Source organism: Tamandua tetradactyla, chromosome 12 (genome assembly GCF_023851605.1).
Source record: "Tamandua tetradactyla isolate mTamTet1 chromosome 12, mTamTet1.pri, whole genome shotgun sequence".
Lineage (NCBI taxonomy): Eukaryota > Metazoa > Chordata > Mammalia > Pilosa > Myrmecophagidae > Tamandua > Tamandua tetradactyla.
Window position 1 is genome coordinate 74798714 of NC_135338.1, and position 13263 is coordinate 74811976.

The following is a 13263-nucleotide window of genomic DNA, read 5'->3' on the forward strand; positions in this document are numbered from 1 at the left end:
TTCATTATGCCTTAGACTCTAGTTTCTGTCCCCCTTAACCTAGAAGGCTGTCAGGAGTGCCATTCATCTGTGCAGAGGCTTTCCTTGGAAATTGACCAATGCCACGACGGAAAAGCAACCATAGATTTATGGACCGCTTTCCTGGTGTGTCACCTTCCTCAGATTCTGGTCCCATGATTCTTGACTATCTTATTTACTCTGATACTCTCAAGATTTATTCATTTTTAATTGTTTTTCCCACTTCTAAGTTGTCCTCAATGGAAGGGTTAGTTGAATTTCCAGGTTTATCATTAATAGAAGTGGCAGTTTTCCAAATTTGTTTTTGCTTTCTGTTTATAAAAGCATTTTTTATAATAATGTCTTTTCCTAGTATTGCTGGTAAACTTGTCCCAATTTGTATGTATCTTTCTGGCTGAATTATGTTACTCTGCCTCTTGTTACTTGAGAAATTTTAGTGAGTAAATCATGTCATATGAACCTGATCTCGTAAATTGGCATAAACTATCTGAATAGGTGTGTTTATAAGCCATTTTTAGGTATTTATTAGCTCATTTTAATTTGGAAACTTTTCTATTTGTAGAAAGCTTTTCACTCTGTAATATTCTTAATTTCTTGATCATCAAAATTCTGCCCCAGTTCAGCACTTATTAACTCTCATTCTAACTAATGTGAAATAGGACAGTCTGCAGTGTTTTGTGGCCGTTCTGGAAAGCAACTGAAGCGCTGTCACAGCAGCCAGCCAGGAACGCTGCTTGACAGCTGGTCCCGCATGGTGAAGAGCCTGAATGTGTCATCCTCGGTGAACCAGGCTGCACGTCTGATTGATGGCAGTGAGCCCTGCTGGCAGTCATCTGGGTCACAGGGAAAGGTAGTTTGCACCAGTGACAGACCAGAGAATATTTTCATTATTTAGTTGCCTTTCAGATTTAGCATGAACTTGGAAAATGTCTAAAAGTATACTCTTGCTATGCGTCAGTACTCATTTTATGTTTTAAGGAGTAAGTTATTTTAAAGCTACATGGGTAATATACCCTTCAGTTTTTATGGTCAGAGATTAGTATAGGTAACAGATTTTACCTAGCTGACCAGTTGATAGAGGGTCTAGTTGGATTTTTCCCCTTTCCCCTCTTAAAATGTGCTGAATTCACATTCAACTTCTGACTAGATTTTTTTCTGATATATCTCAACAAATATGTGTTGAATTTGGAATGCTACCATAATTGTACTTATGTATAGTTAGACCTCATTTGAACATACAGCTCACTTGGAGAAATTTGCTTTTTCTGCATCTTGAAGCTTGTGTTTTCTATTACCCACCCTTTGATAAGCTAAGAGGACCTGATTCGACTGGAAGTCTGTCAGTACTTCTCTTCTGGGGCTTAGAGTGAGACTTGCTTCTAATAGTCAAGCAATAGATTAGAATTCTCTTGTTTCTGCTAGGTAAAAGGCAAACTTAAGCATATATTTAAAGTCTCTTATAGAGTCAAGCTTCAGTAATCATATTTCAGTAGCTAAATTATAGCTGAATTTTATTAACTGAGAATGGTTTTGATTTTTTTTTTAAAGCACTGGATTCGTTTGGAGATTTTCCCAGATGTTCTTATTCATAGATTGAAAATGATAGTAGATCCTGCTGACAGTAGCTACATGCCTTCTCTGGTTGTAGTGTCAGGTAATCAAATTAGTTTACTCAAAAAGGAGTATTTTTTATCATATAACAAATACTTCTTTGTCTGATTCCTTTGCCTGCTTTTTCTCCCCAGGTGGAAATTCCCTAAATAATTTAATTGAACTAAAGACGATCAATATTAACCCCACTGACACCACTGTGCCCCTTCTGAGTGACTGCACTGAGGTCAGTAACTATGATGGTGTTCTTTCTGGTGATTTGCAAATGTTTAAACTAACAGTGGGAGGTGACCTACTGACTATTTCTCTGCTAATATTGAGCTTACTCTTTCTACTTCTTAGTTAATTAATTGTATTTGCTTTGAAATTTGATATGTATCCATGTTAAACTTATTACTGATCAGGTCACACTTTGAAAAGGGAGCAGAATTATTTCGTTCTCATACTCTTCCTTAACAGCACTGGTGTAAGGTTCCTAATAAAAGTAGTTATTAGGCATTGCAGGTGCAGTTTACACCCAGCACAGTGGATTCCATGGTGTTGTTTTCATTATCTATGAGATTGAGTGGGTGGTTGCACTGTACATGTGATGTTAACATTGCTTTTTTGTTGGCACTGTTGTTGGCATCAAGTGCTGAACTATTTATTTGTTTTGATTGGTAGTAAGGTCACTTTCAAAATGAATCCAAGTTTATTGTATCTCTTGATAATTTTGTCAGAGAAAAACCAGTGAGAGTTTTTTTAATCATTATAGATGAGTGAAATGATTTCTTTGAAATCTTCCAGGAAATCTCTCCATGCAGGATTTCCATATTATTTTAATAAATCAGTATGTTTAAAATAATACTAATCAAGACAGTTTTTTCTACTACCTAAACGGTCTTGTGAATACTAACTTAATTGGTAAAATAGTGGATAAAATTATCACATGCTTGATTTTTTTATTTATATAAAGTTTATTATAAGTCAGGACTTTATTTTTGGATTACTAAATGCTGCTCATCATTCTTGAGTATCATTTAATTGTTTTGCGATGTAGTAATCAGTTAATAATATATTAGTTCTCTTATTCTCTTAGTGCTTCCATGCTAAATAAAACAAAAGAACTGGGTCATTTTTCCTGTGTAGAATTTTATAGGAAAAAAGCAGTCCCAAGGTCAGTTTACCCATATTTCCTTTTGAGGTCATAGGCAGATCTTGAGGATTAATCAGGTCCAGTTTTGGCAAGAAAGAGTACTTGGTTCTTCCTGCTGAATTCCTGTTTTGCCCCATGCAAAGCAAGTGATAGAAGGATTTTTATAAGGGACACAACAGGAGTACAGGTGCCAAATCTAAGCCCTGGAGCATTTCAGGACATACGCACTAATTTTCCTAATGAAAGAAAGGTATAACAGGGAGGCCAGACCTTGTGTGGATCCTCATTTGAAAAAGCCAACAATTAAAATACATTTATGAGACAATCAGAAAGATTTTATTACTTTGTAGCATATTAGATGGCTTAAGGACTTAATAATTGTTTTAGTTATGATAATTGTATTGTGGATATGTTAAAAAAGTTGCCCTTATGTCTTAGTGATTCATACAGAAATATTGAAACTATGCGATGCCTGGAATTTTTTCTGAATTAGTCTGTGTATCAACAAGATTTCGTAACTTTGTTGAACTGGGTGATGGGTTATGTGGATACTACTGTTTTCTCTAATTTATATATGTTGAAATATTTTATTATATTTTAGAAGTTATGATGGTGCTGTGAGTACCTGGCATTTTATCTCTTTGTTAGTTAACACCTCTTAGTTTAAGAAAACTCTAAGACATGGAAGTTTGAAGTCATTCGGTATGGCCATCATAATATTTAATTTTAGTAAAATGACCAGTGTGATTTCCATGTCTTGCATAGATGCATTAGATGAGTTAATGACTTCTTTTAAAGGCAAAAACCCTACTCAAATGTGGAAGCATCAATTTTGCCTAACTCATTTGATATTTTCAGAACTTAGAGGATCTCCAACTCTTGACACAGTCCACATCTGAAACTTCCTGCTGTCCAGTTTAAGTATTCAGTGTTTGAATTTCTGTAGCTCATTATTTTTGTGTTTAGTATCACAGATATATTGAAATTGCGATAAAACAGTGCAGGAGCTCAGGAATTGATTGTAAAATTCATGGTCTCATCATACTGGGGCGGATTCGGGCAGAGGAGGAAGATTTGGCTGCAGTCCCTTTCTTAGCTTCAGATAATGAGGAGGAAGATGATGATAAAGGCAACAGTGGAAGGTAAGGCTCATTTGTGCTCATTTGTTATTGATGCTCACATATATTCTGCCTCATTACAAAAGTCTATCTTTTAAAAGTAAATATTTAATTCGAATGTATCTTATAATATAGTTTTATGCCCAAAGGAATATTTAGTAAATTTTTGTGAATTTCCAAAAAAATTATAATTTAAATTTTATTTTTGGAAAAATGTTTAATGTTGAAACACATTATATTTAGAAAAACATAATTAAAACACTGCAAGAAATATATAGTTTTTCTGCCTAGACATCACAGTTGATGTTTGTGTTATCCTTTTCATTTTTTTTTTTTTTTCTGTCCCTACATGTAATTTTCCATGTAAGTGTTATGGTATGACATATGTATATATAGTATAGACCTTTTTTTGCTTTGTGTTTTATCATTAACTTTTATCCATATCACTCATTTTCTATAGTGTAATTCTCACTGAGTGCAGTATTTTCTGCCATAGCTGTGTCATCTTTGCTCACTCGATTCCTTCCTTTGTCTGAGCTTGTGACTATGACTGTTGCTGCATTTATTTAACATCTAGCAGTTGAGCTGTTTTGGTGAGCAAAGTTCTAGCCTATGTTTTGAAAATATCATATTGAATAAGCAAAATAAAATAAGGCAAACGCATCCCTCACGGTGTAGAATTTAAATCTTAAATACTGGAACAGTTATTAATCAAATGAACCCATTCATAAATATGATTTGAGAGCTATGTGAGGGACTTGAAAGAGAAGCACATGATGCTTTGAGAGTCTACAGTTGGGAAAAAAAGGGAAAGGTTCTCAAAAGCCAAAATTATAGGGAAAGTCATAATTATCAAAGCAGAGTGGAGTCTTGATGCCACCTATGAGGTCTGAGTTTACAGGAAACAAAAAAATACTAGTCCATTTCTCATCTTAAAGTTCAAACACTCACAGCAGCAGAAATCCTCAATTCGTCATTTGCTTTACTTTTTTGTTTCGGTGTTTTTCAGAAGATGTATATATATCGGAAAGGCTCTGTTTCTTTAATTTTCTTGCAGATAATCAAATTATTTTGATTGCTTTATAAAAGAAATGATATATGAGATCTATATAGTTTTAAATGTATTTTAAAATTTAACCAAAATTATCAGTGCTTTTAGTGCTTTGATATTTGAAGAAATTATGAAATTTATAAGTAGATAAGTATATCATTGCTTTTTGTTTAAACTAGACAGTTGAAGTGGCCAGAAAGACTAACGCTAAAACAAGATTCCAAAAATAACTATTGAAATTGCACAATAAACATTGTTTGATGTTTTGGAAAAAAAAAAGAGTGGGCCAGAAAGAGTATTTTGGTAGGAGAACAGCATATGCAAATGGAGAGGAGAGGTATCTGGTATATTTATCCATGTAGTGTGGACTCAGTATATATAACTGCTATTCTAGGTGGTGGCTACAGTTTCAGGCAGCAAATAGACAATCCCTGTTTTCTTGTAATTTATATTTTCTTAGGTTAAGTTGCTGAGAGTGAAACTGCTGAGGCAAAAGATACACAAAGTAGTTACATTTTCAACATAACACAGATACTGTTAAGTTGCTAGTATTGTAGTAACATTCTTGCAGACATGCATAGAAGGCCAGTTGGCAAATGCTAGCTTAACAATGGTGATTAAAGTGGTCTTTGCACCTCGTTTTTCCCTGTTGGAAACGAAGGAGCTCTGTACTATATTGCTACAGAATGCACTCTTCTAGTCAGGGTGCACAGCAGCTAGCTGTGGTTGTGTCAGAGTACTCAATGTACTTGGATTCTCTCCTGTTTTATTTTGGAACCTTTGCATAAAAGTTGAAAAGGAAATGTCTGACACTAGCTTATTTTAATGTTTTAAATCAACCATCTACTTAATTAAATAAGGAATATATCCATTTCTTAAGTAAAGAAATCATTATGATTTTTAAGAGAAAGGATTATAGATTAGCATTTTCTTTTTCAGTAGCTACTAAATAAATTGGGTTACTGTATATGTGAAATAATCCCCAAAATTTGAACTCTATTTATTGATCATAATTTTCACATAATTGAATGCGTTAACAAAAGGGAATCTAGGCGGGCCGCGGTGGCTCAGCGGGCAAAGTGCTTGCCTGCTATGCCGGAGGACCTCGGTTCGATTCCCGGCCCCAGCCCATGTAACAAACAAACAAAATACAATAAAACAAGAAAATGTTTAAAGATGTTTCCCTTTCTTCCTCCCTTCCTTCCTTCCATCCTTCCTTCCTTCTCTCTGTCTTTCCTTCCCTTCCTCCCTCTTTAAAAAAAAAAAAAAAAAAAAAAAAAAAAAAGGGAATCTATTTTTTCCCTGTATGTTACCATAAATGACTAACAGCTTGAGTGTGAATCAATGCTCTGAGCAGTCTCCATTGTTTGTTATCCAGTGGAGATGTTCCTGGGTTGAATGGATGGCTGGCCTCCTCTGACTCTCCAATACATGCATAGTACCAGTTGTTCAATGTTTTGAACATCGGTCATGTGTCCAGGCGTTTTCAATCTCCATAATACTTCCTTTCTTGAAATTTTCCTACACTCTCATCCCCAAAGTATTAAAGTGTGATCCCTAAACTATTCATATTAGGCATTGTCAGTGTATGGTGTATGTTAATGAAAAATCTTACCTATCTAGAACCTAGTCTCTAGAGCCTTTAGTCATCTACCCTAACTTATAATAATAGAATAGAGCAAAATAACAGAGGTCAAACAAATAGCCCAAAACACTAAATGCAGAAGAATCAGTTCCATAGCATCTGGCATCAAGCTAACAACCCAGAAAAATCTCAAGCTCTATCCTGTACACTGTGGTTTCATCAGTTTGAACGATTGGAGAGTTGTGGCTACTGCTGATTCAACTTCCAGCCTATTGAGGGCAGATGAGGCAATGGGACAAGCAAGGTGGAGAGTGCAAACTAGCTGATCAGTGCTTCAGGAGCCTAGCTAGGTCAGAGCAGGTCTGAGAGAAAATAGAGGCAGGAACCTCCAGCCCAGCTGCCCTATGGTCAGAAATTCTGGCCAGTGTCATTGGCAGAGGGACATAGGCAGAGGATGCAAAGGAAGAAAATAGTGTTTTGCCTCTGAGGTCATGTGACTTAATCTGTTTTGTTCTTTCTTTGGGGAAAAAAACAACAAATAATGAAACAGATATCTAGATTTAGGGACATTGCCATAATACCAGTTTAGACTCAGGGTGGCTCCTGAAATCATTTAGCAGATGTTCTTTGAAGTTCATCCATAATAGTTGTGAATCATAGTAGTTAATAGGAATTGCTTTGTGTCATCAAAATAGTTATGGTCAACTTTATACTTAAGAAGAAAAAGATATAGTGTGTATTTAGAAAGATTAGAAAAAATTCTACCCAAGAAATAAACAAAACACTGAAATAAAATTCTAGTATTTAAAGCTAGCATTTTGATGTCTAGAAAATTTGGTTCTCTCAGGTATTTATTCCTGTACATATGAGGTTTTATTGTATTAAAACAAAACTTTAAGGGTTTCTGATAGTACATAGTGAACTTTAAGTACTTGTGGTTGCCTTCCCATGTATTTTTCCATATGAATAACCTATATTTCTGTCTTTGTTTTTCCTTTGGTTAGTCTTATTAGAAAGAAGGCTTCAGGGCTGGAATCAGCGGCTACGATAAGAACCAAAGTGTTTGTCTGGGGACTGAATGACAAAGACCAGCTGGGCGGGCTGAAAGGCTCTAAGGTATTTTCCTTTCCAGTGCTAGATTCCATATCTCTTATCAGTTGATGGAGGAGGATGTTATCTTGTCCCTTTATCTAGGGAAGATTAAACAATAGCGAAAACTCTTCTGAAGGTTTTATTATTATTTTTTTACCTTCTATTTTAGTTTCCTAGGCTGCTCAAGCACATACCATGAAATGGATTGTTCAACAATGGAATTTGTTTGCTTATGGTTTTGAGGCTAAGAGAAAGCCCAAATCAGGGTGTTATCAAGGTGATACTTTCTTCCTGAAGACTGGTGTTTTGGGGCTGCCTGTTGGTGATCCATACTCTGGGCTCGTCTGTCGCATGGCAGTGCACATCATAGCCTCTCCTGGCTCATCCTTCTCTTCTGGGTTCTATTGATGTTCACCTTCCTATCGTTTTCTCTCTGTCTGAATTTCATTCTGCTTATAAAGGACTCCAGTAATATAAATAAGACCCATCCTGATTGGACTGGGCCACACCTTAAACTGAAAATCCTTCTCAAAAGTTCCTACCCAGAGGAATGGATTCATACCCAGAGGAATGGATTAGATTTAAGAGCATGTTTTTTTGGGGTACAGACAGTTTCAAATCAACCCATACTCCACCTCCCAACCCCAAGAAGACAAGTTATTTCTACATTCAAAATACGTTCATTCCATCACAACATCCTAAAAGCCGTAGTCATTTCAGAAACAATGCTAAGTATAAAGTCTTGTAGAAATTGACTATGGGTGTGATCTGTCCTGGGGCACAATTCCCCTCTGTCTGTGCACCTGTGAAACCTAAAGAACAATTTACTGGCTTCTAATATACATTGGTGAGACAGGCATAGCATAAACACTTTTATTCCAGAAGGAAGAAATAGGAAGGAAAACAAGGGTCACAGGTCACAAACAATTTCAAAATGCAGCAAGGTAGACTTCATTGGATTTCAGATCTGAGAGTTATCTATAAAATGGTGTATACACCTCCAGGCCTGATGGAAGGACAGCCCCCAACCCCCCTATCCAAGCACTTGTGCAGAGGCCATGCTCTCCCCGAACACTGGGATAAAGGGGCTCCACCCTTTCAAAACATTGAGATGGTGGCCAGGCTGTCCTTGAGTACTGGGTCACAGGCTTCAATCTATCAGAACAGTCAGGTGGTGGCCAGACTCTCTGAAATCCCCTGGGCATAGTCTCCATCATCTCCAAGCACTGGGGTGGCAGCATTCTTTCTTGACAGCAGGATGGAGGCCCACCCTCTCCAAGCATTGTGGCCAACTTGACTTTTCCATACACGTGGTTGGGCCCACTCCCTTGACTTAAGATTTCCAGATTAAGAAATCCAGATTTCTGCTTCCATGGGTCTGCTCTTGAAGCCATTCCTCCTTGTATTTGCCCTGCCCTTTTACTGTCCATTTTCATTCATGCTGGGAGTGGTTCTATTCATACAAATTATGGAAAAGAACTTGTTGGTTTTGCATGTAGTTCACATGGGTCTAAACCTCAGACAATTGAGCCTTCCATTATTCTTTTCTACATAACTGCATTTCTAATCTTGACTTTCTCTGAAATGGCTGACTAATTCCATGTTCAGTTAAATTCTCACATAGAGCACTATTCCCTGGGGACTCACTTTCTGGAAGCTAAGAATTTTCCAAACCATTAATTTCTGGTTTCTTTGTCCCCAGAGTTCAGGTTGATATCCCTTTCCTCTTGCATTCTACTATAAGCTCTGTTAGTCAGTGTTCTCTATAGAAACAGAAGCAATATGAGATTTATAAAGGTATCTCATGCAGCTGTGGGAATGGAAGAGTCCAGAATCCATAGGGCAGGTTGTAAAGCTGGTGGCTCTGATGAAGGGTCTGGATGAACTCCACAGAAGAGGCTTGCTGGCTAAAGAAGCAGTGAGTCTCTCTTCTTCCTTAAAAGCCTTTGGTTGATTGAATTATCTCAGTGTGTGTGTGTGTGTGTGTGAGTGTGGGGGTGCAGAGGCTCACCTTAGTTGATTGCAAATGTAATCAGCCACAGATGCAGTCAACTGACTGGTGACTTAATATACCAACCTTTTGATTTATCAGCCATCCATGAAATATTCTTGCAACAAAGATCAGGTCAGTGCTTGCCTAACCATATAACTGGGCATAATCATTTGGCCAAGTTGACTCTAGAACCTAACGATCACAACTTGTAAGGAGAAATCAGGCTGTTCTTTCCACATTCAGCTTGGGTCTCCTCAGCTAATTATTCAAGTTCATTGCTTTTGATTTCTGCTCTCCATCTTCCATCCAACGTCATAACTCAATTTCGTCAAGTTCTTTGCCACTTTAAAATAAGAATCATGTTTCTTCCAGTTTCTAATAAAAACATTCAGCATTTCCTTCTAAGGCATTGCTGGAACTGCTTTTAACATCCATATTACATAGATAGTCTCATTGAAACAATCTAGACTTTTTCTGTCAAGCACCTCAACTATTCTTCCAGAATTCCAAAGCTGTTTCTACATTTTTTGGTATTTGCAATAGCAGCACCCCACTCTCTTGGTGCCATAATCTATGTTAGTTAGTACTCTGTCAACAGAACCTATAGGAGATGTGTCTGTGTGTATTATGTAAATATTATGAAATTTTTTATAATAGGAGTTGGCTTACTTGACTGTGGGGATGGGCATGTCCAAATTCGGTAAAGCAGGCAGCAAGCTGGCAACACAAATGAAGGTTTCGATGAATTCCCAGGAGAAGCTAGGTGACTGGCTGACATGGAGATGAAAATTCTCTCTTCTGACTGTCACTACTCCTTTTAAAGTCCTCACTGTTTAGATGAGATTTCTTTCACTGTTGAAGGCGGTATGCTCAGTTGATTATAGGTGTAATCATCCGTAGATGCAGTCAATTTAGTGATGATTTAAATTCATGAAATATCCTTACAATAATAATCAGACCAGCGATTGCTTGACCAGACAACTGGATACCGTAGCCAGGCCAAGTTGGCTCGTGAACTTAACACCTTTTTTTTAAGTACAGACAGAAATAATTTTTCTAAAGTAGTTCTTGAGCTAATAGCCATTATCAGATTTAGTTTCTGAAAAGCCTCTGTGCTTAAAAATTAGTGTCCTTTAGATATAGTTGAACTGTTGCTTTTTTGTGTGTTAGAGAAGTTGTGGGTGTATGGAACAATCATGAATAACATGAAAGATTCCTACGTACCACTGACCTACCACCAACACCTCTCATTGGTGTGGAACAATTTGTAACAATTTATGATAGCACATGTTTATAATTGTACTATTAGTTAATGTCCATGGTTAAGTTATAGTTTACCATATATGTGGAGTAGTTACATGGATTTTTCTTTTAAATCTTTATTCTGTTACCAAATATGCAATCTGACATTTCCCACTTTAAATCATATTCAGATATATATTCCAGTGCTGGTATTTGCATTCACAATGTTGTGCTACCATCACCACCATCCAAATTATATTAAAAATATATTTCTGTCATTCCAAATAATAACCTGGTACATTTGAAGCCTTAATTTCCTATACCCTATCCCTTTTCCATTCCCTAGTAACCTATATTCTATATTCTGACTCTTTGAATTTGCTTATTGCTTCAAATCAATGAGATCATATAATATTTGTCCTTTTGTGTCTGTCTTATTTCACTCTACACGAGTCTTCAAGGTTCATCTGTGTTTTCGTGGGTATCAGGACATGATTTCTTTTTAAAACTGTGTAATGTTCCATTGTATGTCTGTCCATTCATTGGTTGATGGGTACTTGGGTTGTGTCCATTTTTTGGCAATTGTGAATAATGCTGCTATGAACATAGGTGTGCAAATATCTGTTCAGGTCCCTGCATTAAATTCTTTTGGGTGCATGTATAGTGGGATTGCTGGGTCATTTGGTAGTTCTATACTTAACTTTCTCATGAACTGTGAAACTGTCTTCCACAATTGTTGCACCATTTTACATTGCTAACAGCAATGAATGAGTGTTCCTATTTCTTCAGATACTCTCCAGCACTTTTTATATTCCATTTTTTTAATAGAAGCCATTATAATAGGTATAAAGTGGAATATCATTGTGGTTTTGATTTGTATTTCCCTGATGGCTAATGATATGAATGTCTTTTCCTATGCTTTCTGGCCATTTGTGTATCTTCTTTAGAGAGATGTCTCTTCAAGGTTCCCCCCCTTTTTTTAATTGGGCTGTTTGTCTTTTTTTGTTGGTAAATTGAAGTGTTATTTCTTTATATGATTTGGATATTAAACCTTTCTTGGGTATGTGGTTTCCTAATATTCTTTCCCGTGGTATAGGTTGTCGTTTTATGTTAACGTCCTTTGAGGAAAAAAAACTTTCTTATTTTGATGAGATCTAATTTATCTATTTTTCTTTTGTTGTTTGTGCTTTGGGTGTAAAATCTAAGAAACTATTGCCTAACCCTGGGGCCTGATGATGCTTCCATATGTTTTCTTCTAGGAATTTGGTAGTTATAGCTCTTATACTAGGGTCTTTAATCCATTTTGAGGTGATTTTTTTATATGGTGTGAGGTAGGGGTCCTCCTTTTTTTTTCTTGGCAACGGATATCCAGTTTTCCCAGCAGCATTTGTTGAAGTGACTATTCCTTCCTAATTGAGTGGTCTTTGCCACCATGTTGAAAAATCAGTTGGCCAGGGTGAACCACAGTGGGTCACCAGACAGAGTTCTCCCCTGCCATGCTGGAGACCACAGTTTGATTCCCAGTGCCTGCACATGCACAAAAGAAAAAAATGGAAAAAAAAAAAATCAGTTGGCCATACATGTGAGGGTTGATTTCTGAATTCTCCGTTCTATTCCGAATGTCTGTCTTTGTATCAGTACCATGTTGTTCTGAGAACTGTGGCCTTGTAATAGGCTTAAGATTGGGAAGTGAGTCTTCCATCTTCATTTTTCTTTTTCTAGGCCCCTTCACATTTCAAGAAGGTTGTGGAATTTTGATTGGGACTGCATTGAATCTATACATAAGTGTGGGTAGTATTGGTATCTTTAGTCTTCTAATCCATGATGCATTTCATGCTTTCTGCATGAAAGCCCTTGATTTATTTAAGTCTTATTAAATTTCTTTTAGCAATGCCTTGTAGATATCTGTGTACAAACATCCTTGGTTAGATTTTCTCCTAGTTACTTGCGTCTTTTAGTTGCTATTGTGAATGGGATTTTTTTCTTGAATTCTTCTTCTGATTGTTCATTACTTGTGTATAAAACACAACTGATTTCTGGGTGTAATCTTGTATCCTGCCACTTTGCTGAGCCTTTTTGTGGACTTTTTGTTTTTGTGAACATATCATCTGCAAATAGTGAGCATTTTACTTCTTTCCGGTTTGGATATGTTTTATTTCTTTTTCTTACCTTTGTGCTCTGACAAGAACTCCTAGTATAATGATAAAAAACAGTTTTGACAGTGGATATCCCTGTATTTTTCCTGATCTTAGAGAGAAAACTTTCAATCTTTTGCCATTAATGAGATGTTAGCTTGGGGATTTTCATATAGGCCCTTTATCATGTTGATGAATTTTCATTCTGTTCCTAGTGTTCTAAGTGTTTTTATCAAGAAAGGGGGCTCTATTTTGTCTAATGCCTTTTCTGTATGAATTGAAA

General features: G+C 36.5%; 1 protein-coding gene across 4 annotated transcripts in view; it reads left to right on the forward strand.

Annotated features, from left to right (window-relative positions):
• The window catches only part of HERC2 (HECT and RLD domain containing E3 ubiquitin protein ligase 2), a 277180-nt gene that overhangs the window by 189432 nt on the left and 74485 nt on the right, over positions 1-13263 (forward strand). For all 4 annotated transcript variants that reach the window (XM_077123972.1, XM_077123973.1, XM_077123974.1 and 1 more), the window contains exons 53-57: positions 678-868; positions 1567-1672; positions 1764-1855; positions 3731-3906; positions 7523-7634. In XM_077123972.1, coding sequence (XP_076980087.1) covers positions 678-868; positions 1567-1672; positions 1764-1855; positions 3731-3906; positions 7523-7634 — 677 coding nt within the window. The remainder of the gene's footprint in view (positions 1-677; positions 869-1566; positions 1673-1763; positions 1856-3730; positions 3907-7522; positions 7635-13263) is intronic.